The 20,655-nt window shown below is 47.2% G+C and overlaps 2 protein-coding genes across 7 annotated transcripts in view; both read right to left on the bottom strand.

Annotated features, from left to right (window-relative positions):
- DDC (dopa decarboxylase) overlaps positions 1-7,732 on the bottom strand; it is a 92,760-nt gene extending 85,028 nt beyond the window's left edge. The window contains exon 1 of the mRNA XM_053608769.1: positions 7,576-7,732. Coding sequence (XP_053464744.1) covers positions 7,576-7,691 — 116 coding nt within the window. The 5' untranslated portion in view covers positions 7,692-7,732. The remainder of the gene's footprint in view (positions 1-7,575) is intronic.
- Positions 7,733-17,098: 9,366 nt separating this feature from the next.
- Positions 17,099-20,655, bottom strand: part of GRB10 (growth factor receptor bound protein 10) — a 211,601-nt gene continuing 208,044 nt past the window's right edge. For all 6 annotated transcript variants that reach the window (XM_053608790.1, XM_053608785.1, XM_053608788.1 and 3 more), the window contains 2 exons: positions 19,708-19,801; positions 17,099-17,637 (listed from right to left, as the gene is read on the bottom strand). In XM_053608790.1, the coding sequence (XP_053464765.1) occupies positions 17,491-17,637; positions 19,708-19,801 (241 nt within the window). In that variant the 3' untranslated portion in view covers positions 17,099-17,490. The remainder of the gene's footprint in view (positions 17,638-19,707; positions 19,802-20,655) is intronic.

Genomic DNA, 20,655 nt, shown 5'->3' with positions numbered 1-20,655 from the left:
GGGGGCAGAGAAACAGCAGGCTGCCAGGGAAGCCCAGGAAAAATGGGCCCTGGGTTCCTGGGCCCTGTGGGGAAGCTGGGCTCCGGCAGTGTTCCCAGGGGACACCCTCCCCAACCCCGGTCACTGTAGAGAAGCCCTAGGCTCTGATTCAGGGGTGAAGAAGGGGCCTGGATGGCACATGGGGGGGCTCTCCTTCTGGGCGTGCTCCTTCTGTGAGGGGCTATGAGGATGCTGTCCTACACAGGGCTCAGGGAGCCAAGCCCCTGCCCCAGGTGAGAACTTGAAGAGAGGAGGATGAGTGGTGGAACCAGGTTCATCGCATTCAGAGTCCTGTTCTGTCACCCTTAAGTTGACAGGAGTCCAAAGCATGGCTGGAGCGTGTCGCCCCTCCTCCCCATTGGGCAGCAACAGAAGGGAGTGTGACGCTCCGTCACCCCACCCAGTGGATGACTGAACATGAAGGGAAGGCCTCTATTTCACCTTTACACTGTGCGCAGAGCTGTGTGACTCAGAAAGGGGCCTGGGACCTGCAGATGAGGCGGGGGAGGAACAGGGTCTGCACATGAGAAGCAGCATTCAGGGGCCTCTGCCCAGGTGCCCACCCGTGCATCCATGTACATGCACACACACGCACACACACACACACACGCACACACAGGTACACATTTATGCACACACATGCATGTGCTCACACACATACACACATGCACACTCATGCACACATACATGTGCACACAGACACACATGCCCATCTGTACACACATAAACATGCACACCCTTGAATGCACACACATGCATTCTTGCACACACAGTAGCACAGACATGCATGAATACCATGCACACACATACAGCGCGCACATACACAGACACCCCATGTCCAGGGCCTGTGGTATAGTCAAGAGCTAGAAAGTCCCCAAGGAGAGCCATCCATCTTCTGACTTCAAGTAGCATCTTTTCAAAGGAGCAACTACCCTGTGGGGCAGAGACCCTGTGAAGCTGGGCCCTCAGCAGAGGCCTCGACACAGGAGGATCGGCCAGGAGGGCAGAGCTTCGGACAGGGAGCTGGCAAGTGGGTGGAGATACATGAGGGACCCTGGGGCCAGCCATGAGTAAGTAGCTTCCTCTGTAGCTCTTCTTGGGCCCCACAGGTGGCAGCCACATGGACAACAGGGGCAGTAAGGAGACGAAGCCCCATCTGTGCAGAAGGCAAGACGGGAGCTGGCCAGGCGTCACCACCCGGGAAGCCAGGAGCCAGCAGGAGGATGGTTCATCCCCCCTAAGCACTGTGACGTCAGTCATGACCACAGAGAAGCAGGCTCTGGCTGTGAGGGCTGAGCAGAAAGACATCTCCTGAGCCTCTGGGTCCTGTGGTGTACAGACACCCTGTCTCACCCTTGTGAAGCACCTGGGAGGGTCCTGGTCCAGGAAGACTGTCGGTAAATTCAGGGCCAAGGTGGGGTGACTGAGTGCAGGGCCCCAGCACAAGCCTCAGCCAGAGCAGGCCCCAGAGAAACACTGGGAAATGTGTAGGGGCTACACACGAGGAGGGGCACAGGAGAGCGGGGCTGGACACCCAGGCGCAGACTCTGGTGGAGGGGCCATGAGAAGAGCGAGTGACAATCTTTATTTTGTAACAAGTTCACATAACTGTGCCTAGTGGCAGCAAAGGCCCACTCAGTCCCTCTCGGCTCCTTTATGAGGTGGACATTTGTATGATCCTCACTTTACAGATGAGGAAACAGAGGCTGAGAGAGACTGGGAGTCTCGCCAAAGGTCACAGAGCTGATCCGTGGGCAGAAGGGCGCATCTCCCCGCCCCTCACCACTGGGGCCAGTTTGTTCTGGGCATGGCTGTGCTGCATGGCCGTCCAGGATGTGTATGTGGGGTGGGTTGGTAGTGAGACCGTGACAGAGAGAAATCCCTAGCCTCCACCTACGCCTTTGTCAAATGTGTGAAGATGGCACAGCCTAGGAAAGAGGCCAGCAGGAGGGCAGGAAGTAAAGCCTCTGGGAGGTCTGGAGCAAGGCACAGACCTCCTAGGTGTTTAAAAAGAACGGCACCTGGCTCGGCGCCTGGAGCTCAGCGGCTAGGACGCCAGCCACATACACCAGGGCTGGTGGGTTCGAACGCAGCCCGGGCCTGCCAAACAACAATAACAACTACAACAACAATAACAACAAATAGCCGGGTATTGTGGCAGGCACCTGCAGTCCCAGCTACTTAGGAGGCTGAGGCAAGAGAATCGCTTAAGCCCAAGAGTTTGAGGTTGCTGTGAGCTTTGATACCACAGCACTCTACCGAGGGCTCCATAGAGAGACTCTGTCTCAAAAGAAAAGAAAACAAAATCATGGCACCTGCTGATTGAAGAGGAAATCAGAGGCTGGGTGAGACTTATTTTTGAGGTAGAAACAAAAAAATGTGAAGTGGTGTGATGAAGACAGAGTGGTGTGAAGACAGCGAGCTTTAGATTCTGGCTTTGGATTTGCCTTCACCACTGATGAGGTGTCACTCTGGGCTGTGCTTTCCCCATTTGCAAGGATGACAAGACAGGATTAAAATTAGGAACAAAACAATAGGATCTAACACAATCTAACGAAAGATGTGCAAGGTTGGCGTGAAGACACTTGTAAAAGTTTGTGGGAAGATGTTAAAAAAGACATAGATAAATAAAAATAAATGCTTACTGTGGATAAGAAGACTCAATATTATAGATATTTTGCTTTCCTTCAAACTGATCAACAGATTCAGTGCCATTCTAACCAAATTCCGAATAGATCTGTGGCTCAGAAATATAAATGGAAAACAAAAGTTGAAGAATGGCCAGTATAGTCCCAAGAAATAATATTACAAGGAATCTTACTCTACAGTTATCAAGATAGGTGATGCTATAAAAATGTAGTCTATTTGATGCAGGGACAGACACCTGGCCAATTAATCGGACTACAGGTCCTAGAAGAAAACCCCACACAAAGACTGGAAATTGACAGACCCATAGAGAAAAGATTAGTTCCTGACTTGTTACATCCTTTACTTGTGAAAGGCAGACTTCTCACAAACACATTTTTATAATCTTGAAATTGAAGCTCATTATAAAAGATTGACAAATTTGACTACATCATTAAGAATATCTGTTCTCCAAACTACAGAAAGATAGCCTACAAATTAGAGGAAGATATTTAGAGTGCCCATGGCTCATCAAGGGTTAGGATCACCTTTTTCCATAAGAAAAAGACAACTCATTAGAATAACAAGCATTTCTCAGAATGGAAACAATTTCTCATAAATATCTTCGATTTCTTACAAGTAACTAAAGAAGGTGACTGTTTATTGCTAAAGTATAGAATCGAAATTGAGTTTTATATGTTGGTTCCTTTCCTGGACACCTAACTACATTCTCTTAAAAGTTTTACTCATTTCTCTTAATTCAGGAGGATTTCCACATAAAGAATCCTATCACCTATGAATTGTGCCAATGCTGTTTCTTTCTAGACCTTTTAGCTTTTATTTTTCTTCCTCATCTTATTGTACCGTCTGGTTCTGTGATGTCCCACCTGGTGGCCAGGAGCTGTATGTGGGCTATTGTGCTCTTTTATGTACAATTCTATTTAAAGACGTTACATTTAAATCTAAAAACTGAAACAGTGTTAAAATTCTTCCCCATTAAACACAATTTCAGTGTAGAGCTACAGTTGGCTTTAATTGTTATATCACATAAGATATTTTCATTTTTCTGTAGGACAAATATATGTTTTCTTTTAATGCAGTTAGTAGAAAATTTAAGATTACTTATTTCCCCGGTGCTGTTCTAGGAACCCCAGGGCACTGTGAAAAAAGCAGTGGTAGTGAACAACTTACTGCCTTGGAAAGGAATGATTCTAACATCTCACTGTTAATGATAAGATTTTCTTGAAAATTTTTTTATTAGAAGCTTTGTTTTCATGTTTATAATAAATAACTGTTTTAATTTTATCAAATGCTTTTCTGCATGGGAAGAGAAAATCGTATGGTTTTCCTCATCTGAATTTTTAATGTGATGAGCAACATTAATACAATTTCTAATTTTCAAATATGTTTGCATTCCTAGCACAAAACTATGGTGCACTAACATTTTCTGTGGAATTTTTACATCTATCTTATGAGTAAAATTGTATTTTTCCTTTCTAAAATTGACTTTCTCTAAATTTCAGATTGATTTGAGGATAATTTTTGCTGTTTTGGTTCTCTGAAACAATTTACATTTCTTTGAAATGTGAAATTGTGTAATCCCTAAAGTGTTAGAAATCATATATAAAATCATTTGCACCCTTTCCTCATTTTTGAGGAAATGTCTTTAAGGAAGCCATTTATTTAAGTATTATAGGATTAATAAGAATTTTCCATTTTTCTTTGAATCCAATTTGACTTTTCTTTTTTTTAATTTAATGACAAGTTCTAAAAATTATATACTGACTGTGCCTTTACTTTGCTGGATCTATAATTACATCTTCTTTTTATTAACTACTATTTTTATTACCCTTTATTTTTATCTATAGTTAATTTTGCCGGAACTGTGCATATTTTGTCTTCCTTCATATTTTTTTTTTTCTAAACAGACCCTCTGGCTTTGTTGATTCTTCCCTATTTTATCTTGACTTTCTTCATCATTAGTTTATCCCGCCTGCACTCAATTATCTTTAGGTTGATTCTGTTATTCTTTTTCTAACATCCTTAGTTGGGTGATTGTGTCATTAATTTTTGCCTTTTTTTACTTTCTAAAATTAACATTTAAAACCGCATGCTTTATTGTTTTCCATACATAACTCAAGTTCTAATACACAGCATTTTTAGCAGTTATAGGTAGACTTTAATTGGTTACTTTTTTTCTTGGATGTATGAGTTATTCATTAGCTTTTCAAAAAATTGCCAAACATTAGGTAGCAATATTGCTTATCTTTTCGTTGATATCTAATTTAATTAACTGAATTAGGGTCAGAGAACATGCTGGTGTTATGGAAACTATCCAACAGATGTGGACACAGGTATCACAGCACTTGAGGAGGAAGTATCTTTTTCAATGATTGGACAGAATTCCATGTGTATCTAATTAATCAAGATTATTACTTGTGCTGTTACATTTTCTAAGTCTTTACTCATTTTTTGTTTGCTGAATCTATCATCCCGTTTACTATAACTGGTGATGATATGTTGAAATCTCCCATGATGATGGTGTACTTGTCGACTTCTCTCCCATAGTTGTTTCGGGTTTTCCTTTTAATATTTAAGGTTCTATAGATGTTTAGAACTGAATTATATTCTCGGTGGAGTGAACCTTTTTTTTTTTTCTTGAAACAATATCTTGCTCTGTTGCTGAGGGTAGAGTGCAGTGATACCATCATAGCTCACTGCAACCTCACACTTCTGGGCTCAAGTGAGCCTTCTGCCTCAGCCTCCTGAGTAGCAGGGACTACAGGAGCCTACCACCATGCTCAGGCAAGTTTTCTGTTTTTAATAGAGATGGCGTCTTGCTCTCGCTCAGGCTGATTGCCAACTCCAGACCTCAAGCGATCCTCCCGCCTTGCTCCCAAGAGTGCTAGGATTATAGGCATGAGCCACTGTGCCTGGCCTGGAGTGAACCTTTTATCATTAAATATAATAATACACTAAATTATTGGGTTAGTTACTCAATTGACCTTGAGCCTTTCCCCTTTTCCTGGAGACCAGGGGTGGAGGGAAGCTCAGGGCGGCACTGTATACAGATGGCTGTGTCTCTTCACACATTAGTAATTCTTAAAAGCCTATAAGCTACGATGTAGATTTTAACATTTTCGTGGTTTTAAATTTCATAAACCTACTTTATGAGGACTTTCAGAGTAGACAGTTCTGTGGAAACATCTCTATCCTGAACTTTTGTCCAGATAACCCCAAAGAACAAGGCTAAATGCTAGAGTGACTGACCCCCAGCAATAGGGGTGTCACTTGTCATCCTGGACCAACAAACTGGCTTGCTTGGGTAACCAAGGGCAATCGCGGGACACGTCCTCTGGGCAGACTCCCTTCTGGGCTTATTAGCCATCCAGGGCTTAGCTGAACGCATTTCAGAACTGTGAGCCACAGGACCTTCTGGGCTGTGCATGGACAGACTCACCCAGATGGTAATGCCAGCCTTGGCTGGACATTACGGCTACTGTACCTTCATGCCACCTCTGAAGCCCAAAGCCTCTCCCTCTGGGTCCAGCCCTACTTCCCCTTCCCAGCCGTGCCCTGGACCCATCCCTGACATTTTCAATCTCCCCTTCACATCTCCCTCCCTCCCACATTCCTGCCTCTCCCCTCCCATCTGTCTAGACCCTACACCCTCATCTCCTGAGGACTCTGATGAACCCTTCATGGGACATCTGGCATGGACCCAACCCGCGCCTGGACTCAGTAAGTGCTTAAAAAATGTAACTTTCCCAAAAATGCAGAGCAGAAAGCGTCCGACTGTTGAGTACAAATGATTTACGTTCCACTTCCAGCTGCAGCAGGAATAGCGGGGAGGTTTTCTGCCATCTTTCTCACCTCTCCTGTCTCAGTTTGCTCACTTTTGAAATAGGATGTGATACTGTGGCTCTCAATAGAGCCTAACACAACTTAACCCCTCAGAAGTCATTGTTTTAACTCACACCTGATTGACAGAAACTATTTCTTCTCGAGGTTGCGTCTTCTGAAAGCAACGATAGTCAGCATGGAAAGTTGGCAGGACAGATACTTTAATTTTCCTCTTACCATATGGAGTAGATAGGTACTGAACTTACCTGTAAGTATAATACACCGTATGACAAAAGGAGAGTGTCCACAGATTTTTAGGAATGTTCATTTTTTTTTTTTTTTTTTTTGCAGTTTTTGGCCGGGACTGGAGAGTTATGTTTATTAATCACCTCCCATGGGTTGGGTGTTTTTCTTTTTCTTTTGTAGAGACAGAGTTTCACTTTATTGCCCTCAGTAGAGTGCCGTGGCCTCACACAGCTCACAGCAACCTCCAACCCCTTGGCTTAGGCGATTCTCCTGCCTCAGCCTCCCGAGTAGCTGGGACTACAGGCGCCCGCCACAATGCCCGGCTATTTTTTTGTTGTTGTTGTTGCAGTTTTGGCCGGGGCTGGGTTTGAACCCACCACGCTTGGCATATGGGGCCGGCGCCCTACTCACTGAGCCACAGGCGCGGGTTGGGTGTTTTTCATATTATGGGATTTATTCTTCACTAGCACCTGAAAAACCCCCATTTTACAGAGGACGAAACACCCAGCACGCCCTGGTGGTGCGTGGAAGAGGGAAGTGGCATCCGTGTGTGGCCTGCCCTGGCTGTGGGCTGCAGTTAAGACCTGAGTGTTGCAGGAGCCACTGTGTGTGTGTGGCTGAGCACCCAGGGACTCAGTCCCCAAGGAACTGAAAACTCTGGCAGCCTGCAGCAAAGAGAAAGCACAGGACGGTTGCCAGCCCCTTTCTTCAGGTTAGTTGACCTTTAAGCCAGTGTTCAGAAACGTGGGCCAGAGACTCAAGGTACCAGTGCTGCCGTCTCTGACCCTGAGCATTGGATTAAGTGTAAAACCAGAGACTTACTTGCCGGAATCCGACTCCTTGCAGGGCTGCTCTCCTGAGGAGGACGCTGAGAATATGCCACGCTCGGCCCACCACTCTTCCTGTAACTCCAAACCCACGTTTCCCTGCACTTGCATGGAAGTGCCTCAAGTGCTAGTTAAACATTAATTTCTGATGGTGATAAAGGTCAAGCAAGTCTCGAGAAATCTGGAGGGAATAGCTCTTCTCTAGGGAACCCGAGAAAGCTCCTTCTGGGGAGCCTGCTTCCTTCCTTCCAGACCCTGGCAGCGTGGCTCTTTCCTACTATACACACTTGGGTACATCAACATTGTCCCACACAGACTCAGTTTCAACGTTTCAGCCCCATTAAGTGATCCCACAAATTCCAGGCCTTCAGCAGTGATGTCAGAAGACAGCCTCCCCGCCCCCCCACCTACCCACCAACTGGGCCTGCACATCTCAGCAGCACGCTGGTGAAGATTTCCAGGTTCAGATAATCATTAGAGCCCAAGTCCTCACCCTCCTGTCCAAAGGCCACTGAAATAAATGAAATTTGAGATGCATGGGATTGGGACAAATTTCTAGAAAACCCAAGGTCGGTGGAATTTAATTAAAGCACAAAGCAGAGGTGAATAGGTGGTAGTGAGAACTTGCACAGGGATGTCTAGGGCCTCTGGCAGAGCTGCCACTGTGCCAAGTGTAGGGCTCTGCGGGGACAGAGCAGCCATGGGGCTGTGTTCTAGGCACAGGGCAGACAGAGCTGTCACCAGAGGCTTTTGTCATGGGCTAGATGCAGGAAAGAGCTCTCCACATTCTACCCCCAGCAGCAGGGGTGGTCTTGGGTGGGCAGGGGCCTGAGGATTCACGCTGTTAGTCCTGGAACCTGAGAGGGAAGAAGAGTGACATTGAGGAGACGCCGAGACTCCACAAGAGCCACTAGAAAAAAGAGAAAAAGAAATGTACACCATGGAATATTATGCAGCCTTAAAGAAAGATGGAGACTTTACCTCTTTCATGTTTACATGGATGGAGCTGGAACATATTCTTCTTAGTAAAGTGGCTCAAGAATGGAAGAAAAAGTACCCAATGTACTCACCCTTATTATGAAACTAATGTAGGACCTTCACATGAAAGCTATAACCCAGTTACAACCCAAGAATAGGGAGAAGGGGGAAAGGGAGGGAGGGAGGGGGGAGGGAGGGGGAAGGAGGGGATTAATGGGATTACACCTGTGGTGCATCTTACAAGGGTATATGTGAATCCTAGTAAATGTGGAATGTAAAGGTCTTAGCATAATAACTAAGAAAATGTCACGAAAGCTATGTTAACTAGTGTGATGAAAATGTGTCAAACGGTCTATGAACCAAGTGTATGGTGCCCCATGATCATACTAATGTACACAGCTATGATTTAATAAAAAAAAAAAGAAATAAAAAAAAAAGAAATGGCAAGTTGGCCTTTCAGTGACACACGCCCACATGCTGCCCATCCAGAGTCCCACATGAACTGAGGCCTGAAGCAGCGATGGCCCTCGGCCAGCAGGAGAGCCAGGGAAGGGCCCTGCGCAGGGAACGGAACGGGTACAAAGGCCTGCAGATGGGCGGAAGCGTGGTGTCTCCAGCCCTGGGTGAAGGCCACCCCAAAGGCCCAGATGAACTGAGGGGTCTTGCAGGCTATTTACATAATCTGCTTCTCCTACCTGTATTTGAGTGTTTCTAGAAAGAAGTGACCTTAGCTTATTTATGTTTTAAGATCACTCTGGCTCTTGCATGGAAATGGATCACAGGGAGAAAAGAGTGAGAGTGTTTCTGCTCTCCTCATCTGGAGAAAAGTGCTGAAATCGAAGGAGTGCAGTGGGAATTTGGCATGGGCTGGGCGAGGAGTGTGCCTGCTTTTGCACGCTCATTTGAACACACGCGTCAGGAGCTTGCTAGGGAGGGTGGGTACTGTGGAGAGAGGATGATTTCCCAATGACAAAGCCAAGGGAAACATAGGGGTAGTCATGGATCAAGCAGAAGAAGAGCCAGTACTGGGCTAGGGGAGCTGACAGACACCAAGAATTCAGCTTGGGAATAAATTCTAGATATGCACTTATCTGCATGGAGGTGCCCAGCAGCCCCTTCCTTATGAGTTCAGAGTTCAGAAAACAGGTCTGGGCAGGATGTTAAGTTATGGGTTGGAAGTGTCTGGATGATATTTGAGGCAATAGGACTGGAAAAATGGAAAAATCAGTAATGGAGAAGACACAACAAAATGTTTAAACTCACACACCAGGAAAGCACTAGTAGTGTTACATGGGCCCGCAGCTTCTCTCCCAGCAAACAAAGCCACACGGGAATTTACACCTGTGCCCTGCACCAGCTGCCTTCCTAGTCCCACCTTTCTTATACAGCTGTGGGGTGTAGGGCGGTTCTGGTGGGGCTGAGTCCTGAAGATGGACAGCCCTACACAGCAGGGCCTCTCGGCCTTGCACTGGGATCTCCAGAGAATCGTGAGCAACACAGACAGATGTAGGTACCCACCGGAAGACCTACTATGGGAACTGACTCATGACTATGGAAGCCAACAGGCCCATCTGCAGGCTGGAAAGCCAGACAGCTGGTGGTGTCACTCTGACTAAGTGCGAAGGCCCCGCGGCAGGAGCCCGGACATCCAGGAGCAGGAGGAGGTAGATGGTGTCCGGGCTCAACAAGACTGCAGCATTCACCTTTCCTCTGCCTTTTGTTCTATTCTGCCCTCAGATTGGATGAGGCCTGTAGGATAATATTTAGAAATAAACATATCCTACATCAAGCACACAAAGTAAATTCAGTGTAAGTTAAAATGACTTGCTTTTCTTCCAGAGGCTTAAGGGACCTGGACCCCCCTGGGACACACGCAGAGTTGGCTTGCCTGGAGTTATACATTCCACAAGTCCATTCTCTGAAGCTGTGCACCCCGTGAAGCCTGAGATCAAAGGGCATGCCGCCCTTCCTCAGAGATACAGGCCAGAGGGTTGACATTTGTTAACAACATATTGTCAGAGGTCTATAGGTGCTCTGCCCTGAGGGAAGGACACAGTCATTACTTCATACTGAGTAAACTGAGTAAATGCTTGAAGATATTCTTCTATTAACTCTGTTCCCCTGTGGCTACTTTCTTCTTTGTGATCTTTCTTTAGATACCTGCTCAGAAATTAGTCAATGTTTAGAAGAAGAGGTTTACTACAAAGGTGGTTGTATTGATATAACAAAGTATTTCCTTTCAAGTTAATTTCAGACAGGTAAAATAAGATAATGATGAAACTAATAGATAATAGATTAAGTGTGTACGTGACTAGAAAAGTATAAAATCAAAACCTGGAATAAAGACTTTTGCTACACGCCATCTCATTTCATGTAGTCTGTTTCTTGATTTAATAATTACAGGAGCGAGTCTACACCCACGACAAAGCTGCTGTTCGTTCGCGTCTCGGGTCACGCAACAGAGGCCCGCCCATGATGGTGATTCAAATGCTGATCTCGTCCAGAAACACCCCACAGATGTACCCAGACACAAGGCCTCAGCAGCCATCTGGGGATCCCCCTGTCCAGCCAGGGGTTGTGTAACTGTGAGGCCAGGCTGAGGCTATGTAGCCACAGCTGCGCCTTTACCTGGTAGGTGCCAGGAGTCCCCAGTTGTGACATTGGAGAATGACTCACTGCATGATTTTCCTGGAGGCAAATCCACCTTGACTGGGACTCCCTGATCTAGTGTGACTCCGCTATGCCCCAGCGCAGGGGAAGGCAGTTCATACTCTTTGAAACTTCTATTTCAGTTATATATAAGTGCACTGGGTCACCATATAAAACATTTTTCTTACTGTAGGTTGCAATTGAAAACTTCAAAACCCTCTATAAACAGGTGATCTCTTTCTATAGAAATAAAGACTGTCAAGATTTGGGAAGTGAGAAAGTGAGGATTAGTCAGTGGCATGAAACTCCTATCACAAACCAGCCAGTCTTCTATTACCTTTATCATGTTCCTGGGCATGTGCTGTTTTCCTCAGCTCATTGGCTTTTGCTGAGTCACCTGGCCAGAGTTTCAACGTGACTTTGAAGGCTACCTAGTGTCTTAGGTTCTGTAATTGATGATTCAGTATAATTCCCAGTGGCAAAGAGCAGGGATCCTGGGCACCTTTGGGAACCCAGCCCAGGCACGAGGTGCAGGCCTGGCTTTGCTCTCAAGCTGGCTGGCTTCTTTGCCCTTTGGCAAGGGGTGGGGCCCAGGCTGGGAGGGAGTCAACAGGGGCTGCATCGCCTCCATCTCTGGACATTGTCCACAGCACCCTATGCTCACAGAGCCCTTTATGGGGCTGTGCTGGACTGGTGGCTGCCCACATCTTGCCTGGGGTCAGCAAGCCTCCAAGGCCTTTTCCACCTGTGCTCCCTGTGCAGGCTGGTGTGCTGAGGGAAGCCTCAAGCACTTTTGAATGTAACCCTCAGACTGCCACATCCTACCAGAACCCCAGTAGGTTTGGAAGCTGAGTCTCTGACAGTTTGGTGAGGGACGGAGACACAGCAGACTCACAGACATAAACAGTTGGCACTTAGGGTAAGCTGGAGTTGATCTTGTCCACCCGTGGCACTCTGGGAGAAAACGCTTACTATCAAGACAGAGAGTTCATGCTGCAGGCAAGGAGGGCCAGGAGAAGAACCGGTTTAAAAAGCCCAGATGAGAGTGAGTAGGTGTTAGGCTCGTGGCTGCCTTGGTGTGACTCCACAGCATGCTTCCACAGGTGTGTGCAAGGATTCTCCAGGTCACACTGCTACCATGTGGCAGGGGAAGCTACCAGGGTGCTTTCTTTGATTTATTGCCTCTGAATTTTTTCCCAGTAAGGGCTGTGCCTAGGTACCAAGGCATATTTCTGACCCCACCCAACCTACTGAACCAGAACCTTGGCAGGAAGGCAGGATTGTGTCTGCCCGGTGGCACACTGGGGACACCCATTTTGGAGAGAAAGTGTCAGGAAAGCAAGCTCAAAGCAGCTCAGTCTTACAGCTGGACTCAGTAAGGAGGAAGAAAACCACCTATGCTCTAAATTACCCTGGAAAGTACCTTAACCCTCCCAGAAAGTTGGTACAGTACAGGTGTATTTTATGTACAAGTAAAGTGGTACAGAAACTGAGTATTACTAACATTTTAATGTCTACACAAAGGGAAATATAATGCAAGTCCCCTCACCTCTATTAAAAAATATCCCAAGTAGGGCCCTCCTGTGGCTCAAAGGAGTAGGGTGCTGGCCCCGTATGCCGGAGGTGGTGGGTTCAAAACCCAGCCCTGGCTAAAAACTGCAAAGAAAAAAAAAAAAAAGCCAAGTATTGGACAATCTGAAAAGTGACTGGCTGGGTGCTTCCATCACAGTGGGCACATCAATCCAGAAAGACCCACCATGCCTTTTTAGAGTAAGTTTGGATTATGTAGAAGGATAACTGTTTTAAATGTAACTGCTCAGGACAAAGTTGCATGTCCCTGGGGGAGTCCTCTCCACCTCCTACTCCCACAGCAAAAGGGGCAGCTGTGTCTGAAGATGCACCCCAGATGACATTTCCACTTGCACTGGGGGCCTTACACCCTCATGCTTACACAGTAACACGAGACTTGATCTGGGGAGAGGCTCACGATGGCAGAGGGCAGTGAGGCTCACGATGGCAGAGGGCAGTGCACCGTCATGGCAATTAACTTGGGAAGCCCAGAATTTGCCTTTCCATATCACTCCAGAACATGTGCTGATTGGGGAGGGTGGTACCCAATTGGGAAGCATCCATTTTTTAGGGAGCCTAAGGAGGAGGGGGGTGGGTGGGAAAATAGTTTTATGTATGACACAGCCCTGGGACCTGAATCCACCAGCATTCCATCATAATGGGAAAGCAGCCCAAAGACAGCAGATGGGGGGCTGCGCATTCTGCCGTGAAGTGTGGTCGCCCTGTGGGTGAGACAGAGGTGGAAACAGTCCCAGTCTCAAACAGGAAGCTGAGCTTTGGGGATTCAGAGATGCCCCGGACACAGGAAGCTGATTCTCAGACCAAGTCCTCTTCTTTCCCATCAGCCTCACCTCTGCAATTTAGGCTGTCTGCCCGAGCCCAGGGCAGCCCATCAAACTGTCACAGGTGATAGAAACGTTCTGTAACTCTCTTCAGAGTACAGAACCCAAAATGAGACGGGTAGAACCAAGAGACTGACTTCTCATTTTATAATTAAAATTTAATTAGTCACCTGCGACCAGGGATCTCATATTGGCTAGAATACACATCGGCTAAGGCTGTACTCTCTGCCAGCCTGCGGTCACTAGCCCCTCACATCATCCTTCATACACCTTCCAGACCAGTGATTTTCAACTGGTGTGCCAGGAAAGGATCTCAGATGTGCTGTGAAGATTTTTAAAGATCATAAATTATTTTTGAAAGAAGTTCAAAGCACAGTAAGAATATTCTTTGTTTTACTTTTTTCCCCCAACAGAATTGAAGCGTGAAGCAAAAGTTTAACTATAGGTTTCATAGGTACTGGGAAATAAAAGGTTGAAGTCACCGTTCCAGGCCGCCTCCCCCCAGGGCTCTGCTCGCCCTTCATTGACCTCCTCCCTCTGTTGTTCTATGCTGCGGCTCTTGTGGGCTGTCCCACTGGAGGGGAAAAAAATGCCACTGGGGCCTGTCGAAGTAGATGTTTATGAATTTCTTGAGGTCTTTGTTAAACTGCACGGATATCTGTTACTGAAACCTCTGGAGGTCTGTGAGTCCTGCAGGTGAGAACAGGGAGGAGAGGCTGACCGGGACTGTGCTGGCACCCACTTGGAGCGCCACGGGAGCTGAGAGTCCAGCCTGTCACCATGGCCAAGTGAACTTGCACAGGACACCCCAAAAGACATCCTGCATGGCTATCGATTTTTGGCGCTAGTTTCTCCCTTGTGGTAAGAAGAATGTTTTCAAAGTATTTAGTGAATGACTGCTCAGAGTGTTTTAAAATAACAGACACAAAAAAAAACGACAAGCAACAGGGAGTGAAGAACACAGTATCCATGTTTATTTCTAGTTACAAGAAACAGAACATCAGTCCTTTATTTGTACAAAAATACCTGAAAGTTTACAATTAAGTTCACGAGCCAAGGAGCTATGTACAGAATGGAGCGAAGCACGTGGAGTAAAGGGGTTGTCCTTAATACCTCCTGCGTTCCCTGAAAACGCTCACACGCCGGACATGTCACGGTCACTGCGGTTTGCACTGTGACGCCACAAATCTACCACCAGCAAGCCCGGCCCCTGCCAAGGCGCGCCCGGCAGTCTAACTGTCAGGTATTAAGTGCAGAAAAGACAAACATCTAGGCTGAGGCACATGTTTCTTCAAGATTTAGCAAACAACAACAACAACAGCAACAACAACAACAAAAGAAGTCCTGGAACTCTAACACCTAACGCAGCAGAGCTCACCTGTCAACTCTGCCCACCAAGCGCTTGGCGCGCTGCTTCGCAACTGTGTCCCGCTTGCTACACGGAGTTTTCATTTAGAAAAGAAAATCACAGGCAGAGATACAAAGTCAACAGGCTCCAAAACAACCCTGAGCTGTCCCCTTTACATTCATGTCAATTAAATACAAAAATAAAAGTCAACTGTCCTTCCGTCCCTGGTTGGCGGGACTTCTTGTTTTCAGGTGGAAAACTGCCAGGTGCCCGGCTCACGGCCAGGGCTGGGGGCCTAGGAAGTCTGCACCGCATGAGGCGGTTCACATCCTCCAACAATCCACTTCGGCTGGGAAAGTACAAAAAACTACATCAAACCAGCTACGTACAAAACTGCGAATCAGAGTCAAGCTTCTGTTCTCCTTTTAAATAAAACGCATATTTATAAATACGAAATACTGCAGATACTAGCTGGCTACTGGAGAGAGCGTGAGAGAGGGGTACGCACTGATGGTACTGGTCTACGTAAACAGCAAAGTCCTAGAGTTGTTTCTCCTTTAAGAGGTTTTGCCTCAAACCAGTGAAGAGGGAAAAGGTATGGTGTGCCCGAAGCGTCTGTCCCTACAGTGAAGTTCAGGGGAGCCATGCTGCCAGGTATGAGCTCAAGAATCACCTCACCGTCAATGGTTCGAAAGAGTAACTGGCTGCGAGAGGAAGAAAATGCAACTGCGCACTTATGCTTGAAAACATGTTTTGCTCAAAAATTCTTCACTTGTATAAGTACACATTTCATGGAAAACAACTCGAGTGTGGTCTGCGAACTACAATACAGTGTTTCTATGCCGTAGACTGGCCTCAGCTGATCTGCCCCACTGAAGCCCGGTCCGCGCCTGCCCTAAGCTATGCAGGTCGGCCGAGGACCGCGGAGGTGCCATTCCTTAGGGAGCACTTCAGTGGGCTGGGTTTGGGGGCAATCTAGCGGCCAGCACAGATTCAGAAGAGCCAGTCAGGTGTTGTCTCAGAAAAGGAAAGAATTTGGCTCACCACAGTAGTCTGTATGCTTATCAAGGGAGTCCTTTCTGCTTTGCAGGGATCAATGGTAAAGAAATGGCCACTCTTAACACCTGATAACTCAGCTAAGGGGACGTGGCAAAGGGTGCCGCCTGGGGGGCATGCAGGGGACCAGGTGACAAGTCAAGCCACCGTCGGACCCATCTTCCAGAGCGGGAAGCAAGTGTCGTGCTGATAAGACTCTTCAGTGTCCACAGCCACTGTGAGGTACTGGTGACCCTCGGCCAGCACAGGAGGGGCCTCCTGGCTGCGCCACACGTGCTGGCTTGTGGGGCTTTTCAGCAGGACGGAGCTCATCAAACAAAGGTCTTTAAGAGTCAGCCTGCGCCTGTGCCCTTTGCAGTGTTTCCTTGTCCTTATCACCATGGAAACTCACAGGACACAGCACGAAGCCAACCAGGTGTCATTTCCTTTTAGATCCTTTAATCCCCCGAGGGACGTCAGCCATGAAATGACTCAGGCCACTGCAGCCGGGGGGGCAGTGATCATTCTAGAGCAGGCTGAAGGCTGCGGACACGCGAGGCTGCAAGGGCCCCAGGTGGCCTACACGGCATCACCGCCGGCAGGCGATGGGGACCAGGTGTGTCCCGAGAAGGCTGGCCTACAGTGATCTATAGGCGAGGTCACTCAGCCCTGCTGTGCTGAGTGAATTTCCCAAAGAAATAAAGTCTCCTGCACTGTGGAGAACAAGACACAAGAACAACAAGAGGGTCTAACATCTGAGCATAGAGAAATGATTAACACACCGTGGTTGGTTGACTAAGTCCACAAAACATGCCAAATGCCTACCACAGTTGACACCTGTAACTTTAACAGAAAAGCTTTTCAAGTATACCGGGAAGGGCTGGGGGTGGTTTGTAATTTGGGAGCTGAATCCACACTGGTGACAAGCAGAGGGTGTGGGTTACCCTCTGGCCACACCGGGGGGCTGTATTCAGTCTGAAGTCTGCACATTCGAAACTCTTTATGTCCTATGTGAGCTGGAAAGCCACACCCCTCCTACCATAGGCTGAATACAATATTGGAAACAAAGGAGTGCAAAAAGTGATCAATACAAAAAGTAAACATATCAGTTTTAATTGTCAAGATTATTCCAGGGCAAGAGTTCACTTCCAATCACTTCTTTCCGGTTCTTGTTCTTAAGTGGTCCAGCCAAGACGATCATTCCAGTTTAATTCTCCGATTCGTGCTGGCTCTTCCATGCCCTCCCGGATTTAGCCAAAGAACACAGGGTGGGGGGAGGGTGGGCGATCCTGCTGGATTCGCAGCAGCAAATTGTCATTAAGTCCAACAAAACTAGTCAATCTTGGTCGGTTGGCACCCAACGAACCCATCTCACTCTGAGTCCCAAGGTGCAAAACAGATGTGATTTCTTAACCAACATACAGACCTCTTCTTCTTTCCAGTGTTAACTTCCTCCAGTCTTCAGCCGACGGCAAGAGCACATCTGAGGTCATAAGGCCACTCGGATGCAGTGGTGCTTGAGTTTACAAGGCAGGACTCCCTTGTTCAGCTGGTAAAAGTCGACCAGCTGGATCAGGTCAGAGAATTTGGTGTTCCCGTCGTCCAGGCTGAAGAACGTCTGCCCGTCGTCTTCACACTGGGGAGACACAAGAACACTTGCCAGGTGAGAGGCCACAGGCTCAGGGTGCGAAGCAGGGCCCGTGGGAGCAGTGGCTCTGTCTGCCCTGGGTCTGATTCCTAAGGGACATGTGGGTGAGGAAGGTAGGTGAGACCACACAGGGGACAGAAGGACTGGGGCTGCCATGTCCCTGAGTGAGTGACAAATGCTGGATGGGTTACAGGGACCACTGGGGACAGGGACATCTGGCTTCTCTAGTCTCTGGGGTCTCACCCATTTCATGAGGACTAAGTGACCAGCTAACTTATAAGAACGGATGTCACACAGCACACCCCATGAGGAGTGCACAGACCCAGGTCCTCACTATATGGCCACAGGCCACCTCCTAAAAAAGCCCCCGAGGGTAACCGTGCTTCCCTGAGAAGTAACTGTCACATCACTGTAAGGGATCAACATGATTATGCCGATAAAGCAACTTTCCCAGGTCCTGAAACATTTTGCAGCTATTTCTCTTTAAACAGAGGAACGCTACAGTACCTTCCAGAAAAAAGCAGAGTCCTAACCGCTATTTTAACCCAGCAAGTTTTACAGTCAGTGACTGGAGCATAGTGCAAAGAACACACCGCAGGTCAGCTTTAACCCTCGGCTGATAGTTGAACTTAGAACCATTTCTTAACTCTAACCCCCCCAGCCTGTTTTCAGGCACAGAAGCTGCAAGTCTGTTGCTGTCGGACCCAACTTACTGTTCCTTGGTTACTTACAGGGTTTGGGGTTATTTGGGACAATCGTGTTACATACTCTGTCTACCTTGAAATGCTCTTCCATTTTATTTTATTTTTTTAAGTGCCAATGATACAGTGCTGGCGGAAAATCAAAAGGGATTGTGAAAGAGGCACTTTTCCTCAGATAGTCATTTTGTGTTTGCAGATGCTGTGAAGTGGGATCTGGGGACAGGGTCTGGGCTCCAGCTCAGACACTGTTCCCTTCCCTCAGCAGGGCAAGGAGGCAGCCTCCTCCTCTATGAAATGGGGTATCAGAGCACAGCAGGAAGCAAATGACAGCCTGATGTGGCGTGTTGGTCCCCAGCTCCCTGGCAGTACATGATCCTTGTGACTGGAGTCAAAAGGGGGTCAGGCAAGCTTGGACACCCAGTGGAATGGTGCACTTGGCCCCGCCGAGCCTTCTTAAAGCCTTTACTTGCTGTCCTGCAGATTCAGTCTCTGAGAGGAGACTACAGACTATATGGCCACTTTTTTTTGGCAGAATTTTCTTGGCATTTCATGAAAAGTTACCATTACCTGCCAATTATCGATCCGCTATGAAAAACCTCTGCTATTAATTTTATGTCTCACATCCCCAATTAAACTGTGAATTCTTGGCAGTGTTGACTTAACACTCAAATCGTGAACTAGAATTTGAACTTCAGCATGCTGAAGAGTGAGCTAAAACCATATTAGACATATCTCACAATAATCGCTCTGTGAAAGAAGTGGTGTTGAGGAAGGTACGCTGTAACAAAGTTTCTGGAGTTGTTCAAAGGCAGAATCTGTCTTTTGATCCCAGGACCCCACAGAAGAAGGAACATGCTTCTCTCTAGGGGGGTGGAGGGGTGGGTCACGTGACCGTAGGATAGTTCTCCAACGTCTGCTTCAGCAGCCCCAGTATATGCCAGCACAAATCAGAATGTCCCTTAGACTCCAGGGGTCACCAGTCAAATCTGCAGCATACCCCTATGTTCTTGACCTCAGGTGCACATGGCCACTGTGCCCCTCTGCTAACTGTCCTCCTCCCCACCCCCATCCTGTGACCTTGATCTCCCCTGTCAGTTGTCATTTCAGCTGCAACTCTGAGCTCAGAGGCGGGAGGCGGGGTGTCACGTCAGCACAGTACCACCACTTTCTAGGGAATCACAGCTCCAATTTCAAGAACGAACCGCTAAATAAACTTGAAAAGCTTCTCACCTGTGAGCTTGAAACTATCTGACCTTTGTCAACCTATAGTTAGTTTGTTAGTTTATAGCTCAAAATTTTGCATTAAGAAATCAGAAAATAAAACCATCAGGATGGTTCTGAAAATATCAGTACTTACAGGTAAGATCTGGAAATTTTTAATTTTCTGGTGATGACACAGTGTGAGTACAAATGCCTTTGGATTACTCTGGCTGTCACGGAGGAGAAAAAGCCTGGAGAATAGAAAATAATTGATTGCTAAAAATGTTTAAAATCCAGAACTGATTACATACTCTCTCTCTCTCTCTCTCTCACAGAACTGATTACATAGTCTCTCTCTCTCTCTCTCTCTCTCTCTCTCTCTCTCTCTCTCTCTCTCTCTCTCTCTCTCTCGGAGTGACGAACGGGCTTTAGAGCTTTGGTGTCCAAGTGGCCTCTAGTGGCAGCAGCAAATTCAAATTGCCGTTTCCCATTGAAAGAAACCAGGACTCCTCTGGGATCTGTCTGGCTCCAGGGATAAGGCAGGGAACTACAGGATGGAGCTGGAACATTTTGCACCAGAGTCAGGAAAATCCCAAAGAAGAGGGGACGTGTCAGAAACACACAGGGGGCAGGCGGCTAAATCTGGGCACCAAAAGGAAGAAGAGCACGGTACTGGATTATACTGAATAGAACAGGGAGCCAAGTCCACGCTGGCATTTACAAATAAATGAGCAAACAGACAGGGGAGAAGGGGATGCTCTTGCTGAGAGGTGAATGTCAATCCACGTAAATCAAAGAATGGTGCTTCAGACTCCTAATGCAATGATGAAGAAGATGGTCAATGGATGCTAACACGGGCAGGTGAAAGTCGGATGGGAGACAGAAGACTTTCTTGGTCTTAAAGCATCAGACTCCTAATATTTACTACAAAGGGAAAAACAGTTGCCTTACTGGTAGGTGCTACTTTCATCAAGTCTTCAAATTAACACCGCCAGGCATGACACTAACTGACCTTGAGGGGGCCTCCTGGGAGGATGGATAATGTAGTCCTTTTCTGTGGTGGTCCCACCCCAAGGGTACAACTTGAATCTAACCAGGAGGAAGC

This window comes from Nycticebus coucang, chromosome 11, assembly GCF_027406575.1.
Source record: "Nycticebus coucang isolate mNycCou1 chromosome 11, mNycCou1.pri, whole genome shotgun sequence".
NCBI classification, from domain to species: Eukaryota; Metazoa; Chordata; class Mammalia; order Primates; family Lorisidae; genus Nycticebus; species Nycticebus coucang.
Note: the sequence above shows the minus strand (reverse complement) of the source record. Positions and strands in the feature narration are given on the sequence as shown.